Genomic DNA, 13,651 nt, shown 5'->3' with positions numbered 1-13,651 from the left:
CTCTTTTATGAGCCATTTGGTACTTCTGACTGCTGTAGCGCCCCCGTCAGGCCGATCGGGACGAGCCTTGGTGACGTTGTAGACGGTGTGAGAACTACCAGCCCTCAAAGTTTCAAGTCTCTACGACTTACGGTTCAGTCTGCCCGATCACTTTGAGGGGAGAATGCTGAAAAATACAATACAGTTTTTCTCAATTGCTAAAACACTAAACCCTATTGTCTGAACCAAATGCTCAGTTGCCTGAACCCACTGATTGAATCAATCACTCTTTTGGCAAAACCATAAGCACTTTTCACCTGTTTAGACACAACTTGCCAACACATTTTCATTGTGATGCACTCGTGCTGCATAATGGTGAGCACAGGTGACAAAAGTCAAACACAATTAAAGCACAGGTGTCACCTCTTGAACACAACAACTCAAAATTGATCACACTTGTGGCTAATGATGTGAGGGAACATATACAGTAACTTTATTTTTACATGGGCTTACTGTACACAAGTGGCAAACGCATAAGATTTCTGTTTGTTTTTACAAGTGCTACGTGTAAATGCACAAGATTTCTGTTTTGTCTTTTTGTACAAGTGCTAAATGCACAGGTTTTTTTGTTTTGCAACATGCATTTAGCCTACAGTGAACAACAAACATTTATTTCTCCAGCTTCATGTCCTGAGCATTGTGTTTTCTATTTTTCTACTTAGTGTTTAGTGACTGTTCAGTAGTGTTTTTAATTTTGATTAACTCGGGGCACGATTTGACAACATAGTTCAGATTTGAGCACAGATTGAACTGTTTTGAGGTGAAAGTTTGGTTTTGCAAGAAGTACAATGTAAAAACATGTATTAATAAGTCCATTGTATCAAATTATCAATGTTAGTACATAGTAGTTAAAGCTACTTAATATAAAGTGGGACCCAAAGTTATTCTTATGTTCACTGGGTAAAAATCAGTAAAGACAGCAACTCTATAAAATACATGGCACTGATTTCTCTCTCTCTCTCTCTCTCTCTCTCTCTCTCTCTCTCTCTCTCTCTCTCTCTCTCTGTGTGTGTGTGTGTGTGTGTGTGTGTGTGTGTGTGTGTGTGTGTGTGTGTGTGTGTGTGTGTGTGTGTGCGAGTGCGTGTGCGCATGTGTGTGTGCGTAGGTGTTGAGTGTGTGTGAGTGTGTTGAGAGTGTGTGTGTGAGGTCAGCATGGCTCCTCGGCCCTCCTCAGGAGAGTTATGGGGTCTTCACCTGATGCCTCCTCGTATCCTGGTGGACTGTTGTCTTCCCAACGGGATCCTGGTGAGTCTGGAGTGTCTGAGAGAAGCTCCACTGACCAGCGTAAAGCAGCAGCTCTTCAGCGAGGCCAGGAAATACCCACTCTACCACCTGCTGCAGGTACACACACACACACACACACACACACACACACACACACAGAGACACACACACACACACACACACACACACACAGAGACACACACACACACACACACACACACACACAGAGACACACACACACACAGACACACACACACACACACGCATACAGAGACACACACACACACACACACACACACACACACACACAGAGACACACACACACGCAGAGACACACACACACACTTCTCTCAGCTCCTCTCTGATTGGCCCACAGGAGGAGTCCTGCTACATCTTTGTGGGCGTGACCCAGGAGGCGGAGAGAGAGGAGTTCTATGATGAAACCCGACGCCTGTGTGACCTTCGCCTCTTCCACCCCATCCTGAAGGTCATCGAGCCACTGGGAAACCGAGAGGAGAAGATCCTCAACCGGGAAATCGGTCAGTTCAGGCCAACTATACCAGTATACCAGCGTCAGTTCAGGCCAGCTATACCAGTATACCAGTGTCAGTTCAGGCCAGCTTTACCAGTATACCAGTGTCAGTTCAGGCCAACTATACCAGTATACCAGCGTCAGTTCAGGCCAACTTTACCAGTATACCAGGCTCAGTTCAGGCCAACTATACCAGTATACCAGCGTCAGTTGGCCAGCTATACCAGTATACCAGCGTCAGTTCAGGCCAACTATACCAGTATACCAGCGTCAGTTGGCCAGCTATACCAGTTTACCAGCGTCAGTTGTCCAACTATACCAGTATACCAGCGTCAGTTGGCCAGCTATACCAGTATACCAGCGTCGGTTGGCCAGCTATACCAGCGTCCTGTGGATCTCCTTCTGTTTATCATGAGCATTGTGAGAGTGATCCGTCAGTGTGTCTCCTCTGTGCGCAGGGTTCGCCATCGGGATGCCCATCTGTGAGTTCGAGGTGCTGAAGGACCCGGAGGTGCAGGAGTTCCGGCGGAACATCTTGAGTGTGTGTAGGGAGGCGGTGGAGGAGCGCGAGGGAGGAGGCGCACACACACAGGCGCTGTACGTCTATCCTCCAAACCTTGAGTCCTCGGCCGACTTGCCACAGCACATCTGCAGTAAACTGGACAAAGGTGTGTGTGTTCGTTCCTCCCTCTCTCTCCCTCTCTCTCTCTCTCTCTCTCTCTCTCTCTCTCTCTCTCTCTCTCTCCCTCTCTTTCTCTCTCCTTCTCTCTCTCTCTCTCTCTCTTCCCATCCGCTCCCTCTCTCTCTCTCTAAGACAAGACGAGGTGACAAACAATATATAGGACATTCTCATTCAAAACAGCTGGCACTGATCAGCTCATCAGCGGAGATAACGAGCTGTGCTGATGAGCCGCGCCCATTCATACAACACGCACACACATAGCGAGGGCAAGTTAATGAATCCATGAATCGTGACAGTACCCCCCCCTCCTAGGAACGCCGCCTGGCTTTCCCAGACACCCTTACCTGTCGATTGTAATCATCGATAAGGGAGTGATCCAGGATGTCCCTAGCAGGAACCCAACTCTCCTCCGGACCGTAACCCTCCCAGTCCACCAAGTACTGGAATCCGCGTCCCCTCCGTCTAGAGTCCAGTATACAATTAACCAAATCTGTAGGTTCCCCATCAACGAGTCGCGGCGGGGGGGGGAACCGGGCCAGGCGGATTAATGTGAGAATGAAACACAGGCTTTATTTTAGACACATGAAAGACGGGATGAATCCTCCTGTACGCTGGAGGAAGGTTGAGGCGGACTGCCACCAGACTAATGATCTTGGTGACAGTAAACGGGCCAATGAATTTGGGAGCAAGTTTATTAGAAATGGAGTGGAGAGGAATGTTCCTGGTTGAAAGCCACACTTTTTGACCAACGACGTATACGGGAGGCTTAGACCGGTGGCGATCGGCTTTAGCCTTGGTGCGCGCCCCCACCTGGAGTAGAGTCTCACGGGCTCTAGTCCATGTGCGGTGACACCTCTGGACGAAGGCGTGAGCGGAGGGGACCGCGACTTCGGATTCCAGACTGGGAAAAATTGGTGGCTGGTAACCTACACTACACTCAAACAGAGAGAGGCCCGTGGATGACACTGGTAACGAGTTATGTGCATACTCCACCATTGAAAGTTGTTGACTCCAGGAGGAAGGATTCTTTGAGACCAAACATCGTAACACCCTTTCCAAATCTTGGTTGGCTCTCTCGGTTTGGCCATTGCTCTGGGGGTGAAACCCTGAGGACAGACTGACAGTCGCTTACAAAACTCTCGCCAAAATTTGGACACAAACTTTCTCTGTCAGAAACCACGTCCATCGGGAGGCCATGTAAGCGAAAGACGTGATCAACAACGGTCAACGCTGTCTCCTTGGCTGAGGGTAATTTGGGCAAGGGAATAAAATGAGCCACCTTCGAGAACCGGTCTACCACAGTCAAAACGACCGTATTGCCCTGAGAGGGTGGGAGTGTCACGATCCGCTCAAGGGAAAAAGCAAGGTGGATCCAAGTGCATTCAAATTGAGGTTTATTAAGGGTAATCCAAAAGAGTAGTCAAACAGGCAGGGTTCGATATCCAGACAGGCAGTACAAAAACAACAAACAGACTCAGGCAGGGAACACGGTAAACCAAACGCGGTGTGACATAAACAACGATACACACAGGACATGGAACAAACAGGGCTTTAAATACAGGAACAAACTTGAATGACACCGTGGGGAAAGGAGGACATCTAGTGGATACCAGGGGAACACAACCAGACACTGTGACATAACCCCCCCTCTACGGAGTGGCTCCCAGACACTCCAAGACGGAGACGACAGATCATTGGGCGGCCGGGGCGGTGAAGACCCCTCGGGCGGCCAGGGCGGTGAAGACAGTTCATCGGGCGACCAGGGCAGAGCAGACAGTCCATCGGGTGGCCAAGGCGGAGCAGACTCTCCCTCGGGCGGCCAGGGCGGAGCAGACAGTCCCTCGGGCGGCCAGGGCGGAGCAGACAGTCCCTCGGGCGGCCAGGGCGGAGCAGACAGTCCCTCGGGCGGCCACGGCGGAGACTTTCCCTCGGGCGGCCACGGCGGTGACTTTCCCTCGGGCGGCCACGGCGGTGACTTTCCCTCGGGCGGCCAGGGCGGAGACGACCCCTCGGGCGGCCAGGGTGGAGACGACCCCTCGGGCGGCCAGGGCGGAGACTTTCCCTCGGGCGGCCAGGGCGGAGACTTTCCCTCGGGCGGCCAGGGCGGAGACGACCCCTCGGGCGGCCAGGGCGGAGACGACCCCTCGGGCGGCCAGGGCGGAGACGACCCCTCGGGCGGCCAGGGCGGCCAGGGCGGAGACGACCCCTCGGGCTCAGGCACTGGAACTGGCACCACCGGCTTAGGCACAGGAACTGGCACCACCGGCTCAGGCACTGGAACTGGCACCACCGGCTCAGGCACTGGAACAGACACTGGCTCCGGCTCAGGAACAGACACTGGCTCCGGCTCAGGAACAGACACTGGCTCCGGCTCAGGAACAGACACTGGCTCCGGCTCAGGAACAGACACTGGCTCCGGCTCAGGAACAGACACTGGCTCCGGCTCAGGAACAGACACTGGCTCCGGCTCAGGAACAGACACTGGCTCCGGCTCAGGAACAGACACTGGCTCCGGCTCAGGAACAGACACTGGCTCCGGCTCAGGAACAGACACTGGCTCCGGCTCAGGAACAGACACTGGCTCCGGCTCAGGAACAGACACTGGCTCCGGCTCAGGAACAGTCTCTGGCTGGGCAGATAGTATAAGAGGAACCGATAAGGCGAGACCCTCGGATGGCGCTGGCAGAGCGAGGTGCTGGGGTGGTGCCGGCAAGGCAAGCCGCTGGATCGGTGCCGGCAGGGCGAGACGCTGGGGTGGCGCCGGCAGGGCGAGACGCTGGAGAGGTGCCGTCAGGGCAAGCAGCTTGGGGACGGCCTCCGGGACGACAGCAGGCTGCTCTGGGACGACCTCCAGGGAGACAGCGGGCTGTTCGGGGACAACCTCCAGGGAGACAGCGGGCTGTTCGGGGACGACCTCCAGGCCATTGGGAAGGCAGGAAGTCCTCCTCCTCCTCCGCCGTTTCCGGACCACCGGACTCGAGACCACCGGTACTGGGACCACCGGCACAGGGACCACCGGCACTGGGACCACCGGCACTGGGACCACCGGCACAGGCTCTGTGCTGGACGGGACCAGCGGTGAAGAGGGCTCAGGCTGATGGGATGCTATGAGCTTGTGGAACCCCGTTCGGCTGACCCTCTGGGCCCTCTGTGCTGACATGAGCGCTGGGTCCATCACGCTGGACCTTAATCTAAGACGCCCAGATACTGATCCGGCTCCGGGCCTGATAGGTAGCGGCGATGTGTTCTCTCGGCTGGGCAGCGGCGATGCACTCTCTCGGCTGGGCAGCGGCGAAGCATTCTCTCGGCCGGGCAGCGGTGATGCACTCTCTCGGCTGGGCAGTGGTAACATCTCGCTAGGAGATGCCGGCGAAGCTGGGGTATCCCAGTGACTACGGTGGTGTAGATACCTCGTAAACCCCCAAAAGTCAAGGATCTCCAGTCCCTTCATCTCCCATTGCGGTAACGGGTCATCAAGACAGTGGTTAAAAAGGTCCTTCAAGGTTGCATCATTATAGTTCATGCCTCTCGATAAGGTCCAAAAAGTTTGAGACAAACAACTCACTGTCTGACCCTGCTGGTGTAGGGCCATTCAATTTTGGAGTCTTCCCCTCCTCTCCTTCTCAGTGGTGGGGGGAAGGATCCGAAACCCCGTACTGCTGGATCCATACATGGTGTATCGTTCTGTCACGATCCGCTCAAGGGAAAAAGCAAGGTGGATCCAAGTGCAGTCAAATTGAGGTTTATTAAGGGTAATCCAAAAGAGTAGTCAAACAGGCAGGGTTCGATATCCAGACAGGCAGTACAAAAACAACAAACAGACTCAGGCAGGGAACACGGTAAACCAAACGCGGTGTGACATAAACAACGATACACACAGGACATGGAACAAACAGGGCTTTAAATACAGGAACAAACTAGATGACAACGAGAAACAGCTGGGAACAGATAACAAACACCTGTGCAATCATACAAACAGGAATTGTGGGAAAGGTAGTTCTTGAATGACACCGTGGGGAAAGGAGGACATCTAGTGGATACCAGGGGAACACAACCAGACACTGTGACAGGGAGGGCGGTGATAAAATCTAGCGCTATGTGGGACCAGGGTCTCGAAGGGACAGGCAGCGGTTGAAGTAACCCATCTGGGGGTCGATTGGAAGTCTTACCAGTGGCACAAACCGATCAAGCCAAAACAAAACTATGAATGTCACGAGCCATAAGTGGCCACCAGAATCGTTGCTTGATTAAAAAAGTAGTGCGATTAACTCCTGGATGACAAGCTACGTTGGAACAATGCCCCCACTGAATGACGTCGGACCGCAATCCCTCCGGCACAAACAAACGATTCGGTGGGCAACAAGGGCGGAGGCGTTACCCCTTATAAGGCCGACTTGACCTTCGACTCAACCTCCCATGTGAGTGTGGAGACAAATAGGGTCTCGGGTAAAATGCACTCGGGAGTAGACGGGCATTCGGAACGTTCAAAAATATGTGATAAAGAGTCGGGTTTTATGTTTTTGGAACCCGGGCGGTACGAGAGAGAAAAATCAAAACGACCGGAAAAAAGTGCCCACCAAGCCTGCCTGGAGTTCAATCTTTTGGAGGTTCTGATATATTCGAGGTTCTTGTGATCAGTCCAGACGATAAAAGGTACCCCCGACCCCTCTAACCATTGACGCCATTCTTCCAACGCTAACTTGACTGCCAACAACTCTCTGTTACCAATGTCGTAGTTGCGTTCGGCAGGCGATAAACGACGGGACAAAAACGCGCAGGGATGCATCTTGTCGTCTGTGGGAGAACGCTGGGACAGCACTGCTCCTACCCCCACCTCTGACGCATCGACCTCCACCACGAACTGACGTGATGGATCAGGGGCTATAAGGATGGGGGCTGAAACGAAGCGGCCTTTCAGTTTGGCATTCTGGGGGAGGTCAAGGCAGTCAGAGGCGCGGCTAGTTGGCTGAAGTTGCGAATAAAACGCCGGTAGAAGTTGGCGAATCCCAGAAACCTCTGTAGGGCCTTACGGGAATCTGGGCTTGGCCACTCCACCACAGCCTTAACCTTCTCAGGTTCCCTCAGACGAAATGATGTACCCTAGGAAAGGAACAGACTGTGCATGGAAAGCGCATTTCTCCGCCTTGACAAAAAGCCCATTCTCTAGCAACCTCTGAAGCACTCGTCTGACGTGTTGAACGTGCTCTTGGAGAGACGAAGAAAAAATCAATATGTCATCCAGGTAAACATATATGAACTGATCTACCATGTCTCTCAACACATCATTGACGAGTGCCTGGAAGACCGCTGGGGACTTGGAAAGCCTGAACGGCATAACCAAATATTATACCCCCAAAGTGCCCCCTGGGGGTATTGAACGCGGTCTTCCATTCATCCCTTTCCTGATGCGAACCAAATGATATGCATTACGTAAATCCAATTTTGTGAAGACTGATGCTCCCTGCAACCTCTCGAAAGCTGAAGACATCAACGGCAAAGGATAAGTATTCTTTACCGTGATGCTGTTCAACCCCCGGTAATCAATACAAGGTCGCAGAGAACCATCCTTCTTCCCCACAAAAAAGAATCCCGCCCCCGCTGGAGAAGAGGAAGGGCGAATGAACTCAGTTGCTAGAGAATCAGAAATATATTTCTCCATAGCCTCCTTTTCTGGAGCAGAAAGCGAATATAACTTGCCCTTAGGCAGAGACGTACCTGGCTGTAAATCTATAGCACAGTCATAGGGACGATGCGGAGGAAGAGAAGCAGCCTGGGACTTACTGAACACTTCCTTCAGGTCGAGATACTCCGGTGGCACGTTAGACAGATTCACTGGCTCCTCCTGCAACACAGAACAAGAAACAGACGGGACAGCAGATGAAATACATGAGGCATAACATTTATCACTCCAACTGGACACAGAGTTCTGACCCCACTCTATCCTGGGTCCGTGTTTCACCAACCACGGATGACCCAGGATAATAGGAGCGTGAGGTGACTGGGTGAGGTAGACTGAGATCCTCTCAGTGTGGTTACCCGAGGTGATAAGTGTGATGAGCCCAGTGGTGCGAGTGATGCCCGGGAGTTCCTGTCCGTTGAGTGCGTGGATGGTGAAAGGGTGTTCCAGAGCTGTGATGGGGATGTGAAGTTTGTGAGCCAATGAAAATTCCATCAGGTTACCCTCCGCTCCCGAATCCACCAGCGCCTGGCCGTTGAAGGAGCGGTCTGCCCACTGGAGTCTCACCAGGAGGAGGGTGACGTTCGAGGGTCATGGAAAGCCCGCCCGACAGTAGCCTCCGTCCTACCACCGGGCTTGGCCTTTTAAAGGACAGGTGGAAATGAAGTGGCCGGCCTCCCCACAGTATAGACACAGACCCCTTGAGTGGCGGTGTTCTCTCTCCTCCCGGGAGAGCCGAGCTCGACCTACCTGCATGGGTTCAGGATCGTTCGAGGGGCTGACCGTGTTCACACTTCTGAAGCCGGGAAACTCGGCGAAGTCAACCACTGGAGTCTGGAACGGTTGATTCTCTCTCTGTTGTAAGCGTGCATCGACTCGTAGTGCAAGTTCAATCAGTTCATCAAGAGTCTTGGGTAATTCCAATGTGTAAATTTCCCTTTGAACACGGTCAGCCAACCCATGCAGGAACATGTCCCACTGCGCCTCCTCGTTCCATTTGCACTCGGCGGCCAACGTCCGGAACTGGATGGAATAGTCAGAAACAGATTTGTTGTTCTGTCGGAGATCGGCAAGTTGGCGGGCCGCCTCGCGTCCGGCGACCGCGCGGTCGAACACGCGCCTCATCTCTTGCTCGAGTGCTTGGAACGAGGAGCAGCAGGCGTGTTGATTCTGCCACACCGCTGTTCCCCACAGAGCCGCGCGTCCAGACAGAAGCGTCATCACAAGTGCCACTTTACTCTCCTCGGAAGAAAACGTCACAGGCTGAAAAGAGAAGTAAATCGAGCATTTGGTTAAAAAGGCTCTGCACAGATTCGGTTCTCCTGAATACCTCTCGGGGATGGGGATGCGTGGCTCTGGTCGGTTGAAGTCGGGAATCTCCGGGGGAACAGGCGGGGGCGGAGGCGGGGCTAGCGCAGTAGGACCTCTCAGACGTTGTATGTGAGAGGTGAGCTCGGACACCTGCGTTACCAGAGCCTGTATCGCCCGACCCGAGGCTCCGATCTGTTCATCCTGACGATCCATACGGGCATGGTTACAGGCAAACATCTGCCTGATATCGGCTGCACTCGCTGAATCCATGGCTTGGTCAGATGGTTCTGTCATGGCTCGAAAAGAACAGTCAAGGATTCAATAGCAAGTGAATACTGGTGTTTATTAACACAAAACAGTAAAGAGGTAGTGCAGGTCCAAAGAGAGGCAGGCAGAAGAATTCCAGGCTCGGCAACGCAGGACTCAGTGGGCAGACGGCGAACGGGAAACCAGCAACGGTCCTCAGGACAGGGCAGAATCCAGAGTACAGGAAACAGGAACTGGTGCGAGGAGAAATGACGGTGAGCAAAACTGGAGAACCTCCACAACCATCTGACAAAGACAAGACGAGGTGACAAACAATATATAGGACATTCTCATTCAAAACAGCTGGCGCTGATCAGCTCATCAGCGGAGATAACGAGCCGTGCTGATGAGCCGCGCCCATTCATACAACACGCACACACATAGCGAGGGCGAGTTAATGAATCCATGAACCGTGACATCCACTCCCTCTCTCTCTCTCTCTCTCTCTCTCTTTCTCTCTCTCACGCTCCGGCTCCGGCTCCGGCTCACTCTCATCTCTCCTTAGGCCGTCTCATCGTGACCATCTGGGTGATCGTGTCTCCGTCGAACTCGAAGCAGAAGTACACGCTGAAGATCGCGCACGACTCGCTGCCGGAGCAACTGATCGCGGAGGCCATCCGCAAGAAGACGCGTAGCATGCATCTGTCCGCGCAGCAGCTGCGTCTGTGTGTGCAGGAGTACCAGGGCCAGTACATCCTCAAAGTGTGCGGCTGCGACGAGTACTTCCTGGAGAAATACCCGCTCAGCCAGTACAAGGTGTGTGTGTGTGTCGCTCTCTACAGTAGCTGTGCTTCCATATACCTGTTCTTATGTGAAATTTGGGATATTGCACAAAAAGAAAATCCTAAAAGGCAGATAATAAACCTATACACTCAACTGAGACGGATAATTAGAAGCCGTGTGAATGTAAAGCATGAGTGTGTGTGTGTGTGTGTGTTCAGTACATCCGCAGCTGCATCACTCTGGCCCGTCTGCCGCACCTGATGCTGGTCAGTAAAGACAGTCTGTACAGTCAGCTTCCCTCCAGCGGGTTCTTGGCCCCGTCCTACAGCCGGCGCACGCCTCAGCCCAGCCCCTGCCCCGCCGGAGGAGACCCCGGGGCCCCGCGCTCGCTCTGGGCCTTCAGCACACACCTCCGGGTCCGGCTGCTATGCGCCACATACGTCAACGTCAACATCAGAGACATCGACAAGGTGAGAAAGAGAGAGAATCATTAATGCTCATCACTCGCTGTGACGTGTGTTCTACTCAACCGCTGTGTGTGTGTGTGTGTGTGTGTCAGATCTATGTGAGAACAGGAATATACCATGGAGGAGAACCGCTGTGTGACAACGTCAATACACAGAGAGTACCCTGCTCCAACCCAAGGTAACACTCACACACACACACACACACAGAGTGACACACATTAACGATCTCTCACACACAGGTGGAACGAGTGGTTGTCGTATGACATCTTCCTGACAGATGTTCCTCGTTCTGCTCGTCTCTGTCTGTCCATCTGCTCCGTCAAGGGCCGCAAGGGGGCCAAAGAGGTGCTTTACCTTTCCTTACCTGTCAATCAGCATGAGTGACTCACTGATATCTCACAGTGTGTGTGTGTGTGTGTGTGTGTGTGTGTGTGTGTGTGTGTGTGTGTGTGTGTGTGTGTGTGTGTGCAGGAACACTGTCCGCTGGCCTGGGGAAACATCAATCTCTTCGACTATAAAGACACGCTGGTCGGTGGTAAAGTGGCTCTGGGTCTGTGGCCGGTTCCTCACGGACTGGAGGATCTGCTCAACCCTATTGGAGTGTCAGGAACAAACTCAAACAAGGTGCGTGAGGAATATGGCCATCAGAAGAGCTCTGAATCAGATCATCCTCACTGCTCTCCATCAATGTACTGTAGTAGCTGTAAAGTCTCAAGAAACGCATTATAAGACTCATCTAGACATTGTTGCACCTTTAGAAAGTATAATGCATTAACACATGACAAACAACCAATTTCACATATACTTATATATAAAGAGTTCAGATGCAAGTCCTGGTAAGTCCACCTCACTAAAGATCACTAAAGATGCTACTGGAGACAATGAAAATGATGAAAGCAGAATTCAAAATGTAACAATGTAGAAACCTATCCTCACAGTAGGGGGAGCTGTGATGTTTACATGCTACTCCTGAAATCCTGCCATTGCCACTATAACGATCGACAAAACTTGCAGCTCGCCAATTGAAAGCCGGCTCATACGCACACAGTATTATTATTTTCATATTATTTCATATTATTTATGATGAGATGTAATTTTGAGTTGATTTAACTTTATTGTCCTTAAAGGAGATTCTTTATGTAGACAGCAGTATACTTACACATGTAGCAACAGGAAGCAGTTGAAGTTCAGTACACAATGACTAACTGGCCCTTCCGAGTCACCCTATGCTCATAAATGTGTGTGATAGTCCTTAAGTCGGACCCCACTGTCTTGCTGCACATTGTAACTATACTAGTCAACTTCCTCTTATTCTTGACATTAAGATTACCATACCAACAAACAATGGAAAAACTTAAGACAGATTCAATAAAACAAGTATAAAACATTTTCATAAAGGAAGCATCCATGTTAAAAGTTCGAAGTTTCCTTAGAAAATGCATAAGCTGAAGAGCTTTTCCTCTAATAATATCAGTGTTTGCCTCGAATTTTAGTTTATCATCAAATACAGTCCCTAAATATGTGTACTGTTTGACCACTTCTACTTGATGTCCCTTTATGACAGAAGGCAACACAGGGACAGAGCTCTTCTTATGGAAATCAATGGACATATCTTGTTTTTGAATAATTAATATTTAAAAAAGAAGCATCACACAATTGAATAAAATGATCTACCACTGGACCAGGATCCGACTCAAACTCAGTGAGGAGAATATATAGTAAAGTCAAGTGTAATTTATTCCTGTGATCAAAGCTGAATTTTCAGCATCATTACTCCAGTCTTCAGTGTCACATGATCCTCCAGAAATTATTCTAATATGCTGATCCAGAAAATCTGGTTTCTGACCAAATCACAGCACAGAGACAGCGCTCATAATGATAATAAACAATATTCAGTTAAAAACTGATACAGGCAAAACAATTCTGATACTACTCGACCTCAGTGCTGCATTCGACACTGTCGATCACAACATACTTCTGGACAGGCTGGAAAACTGGGTGGGGCTTTCTGGGATAGTCCTAAAATGGTTCAGGTCATACTTAGAAGGGAGAGGTTAATATGTGAGACATGCGGAGTCCCTCAAGGCTCAATTCCTGCGCCACTCCTGTTCAATATGCTCCCAATGAGCCTAATAATTAAAAAGAAAACCACATTTCTTACCACCGCTATGCAGACGACACACAGATCTACTTAGCCCTATCACCTAACGATTACAGCCCCATTGACTCCCTGTGCCAATGCATTGATGAAGTCAACAGTTGGATGTGCCAATACTTTCTTCAGTTAAACAAAAACAAAACTGAAGTCATTGCGTTTGGAAACAAAGATGAAGTTCTCAAGGTGAACGCATACCTTCACTCTAGGGGTCAAACAACTAAACATCAAGGAGTCAATTCTGGAGTCAGACCTTAGTTTCAGTAGTCATGTCAAAGCAATAACTAAATCAGCATACTATTATCTCAAAAATATTGCAAGAATGTGGTTTGGGCGTAACGTGAAATAAACCAATCAGAGCGTCATCTCACATTCCCTTTAAGAGCAGGTGCGCTTGTTCCATGGCGGATTGCTATTATAACGGCGGATTTGCCAGACCCGCGCCAGGAGCGGTTCACAGTCAAGTCAAGTCAAGTCATCTTCATTTATATAGCGCTTTTAACAATGTAGATTGTTTCAAAGCAGCTTTACAGAG

At 51.0% G+C, this 13,651-nt stretch overlaps 1 protein-coding gene across 1 annotated transcript in view; it reads left to right on the top strand.

Moving 5' to 3' along the window:
• The window catches only part of LOC308702760 (phosphatidylinositol 4,5-bisphosphate 3-kinase catalytic subunit alpha isoform), a 51,019-nt gene that overhangs the window by 6,126 nt on the left and 31,242 nt on the right, over window positions 1–13,651 (top strand). The window contains exons 2-9 of the mRNA XM_081385834.1: window positions 1,145–1,380; window positions 1,640–1,802; window positions 2,254–2,463; window positions 10,277–10,527; window positions 10,713–10,964; window positions 11,054–11,139; window positions 11,201–11,306; window positions 11,433–11,585. Of these exons, the coding sequence (XP_081241960.1) occupies window positions 1,192–1,380; window positions 1,640–1,802; window positions 2,254–2,463; window positions 10,277–10,527; window positions 10,713–10,964; window positions 11,054–11,139; window positions 11,201–11,306; window positions 11,433–11,585 (1,410 nt within the window). The 5' untranslated portion in view covers window positions 1,145–1,191. The remainder of the gene's footprint in view (window positions 1–1,144; window positions 1,381–1,639; window positions 1,803–2,253; window positions 2,464–10,276; window positions 10,528–10,712; window positions 10,965–11,053; window positions 11,140–11,200; window positions 11,307–11,432; window positions 11,586–13,651) is intronic.

The sequence above is a fragment of the Scardinius erythrophthalmus genome (genome assembly GCF_964197995.2).
Source record: "Scardinius erythrophthalmus genome assembly, chromosome: 15".
Classification (NCBI taxonomy): Eukaryota; Metazoa; Chordata; class Actinopteri; order Cypriniformes; family Leuciscidae; genus Scardinius; species Scardinius erythrophthalmus.
Note: the sequence above shows the minus strand (reverse complement) of the source record. Positions and strands in the feature narration are given on the sequence as shown.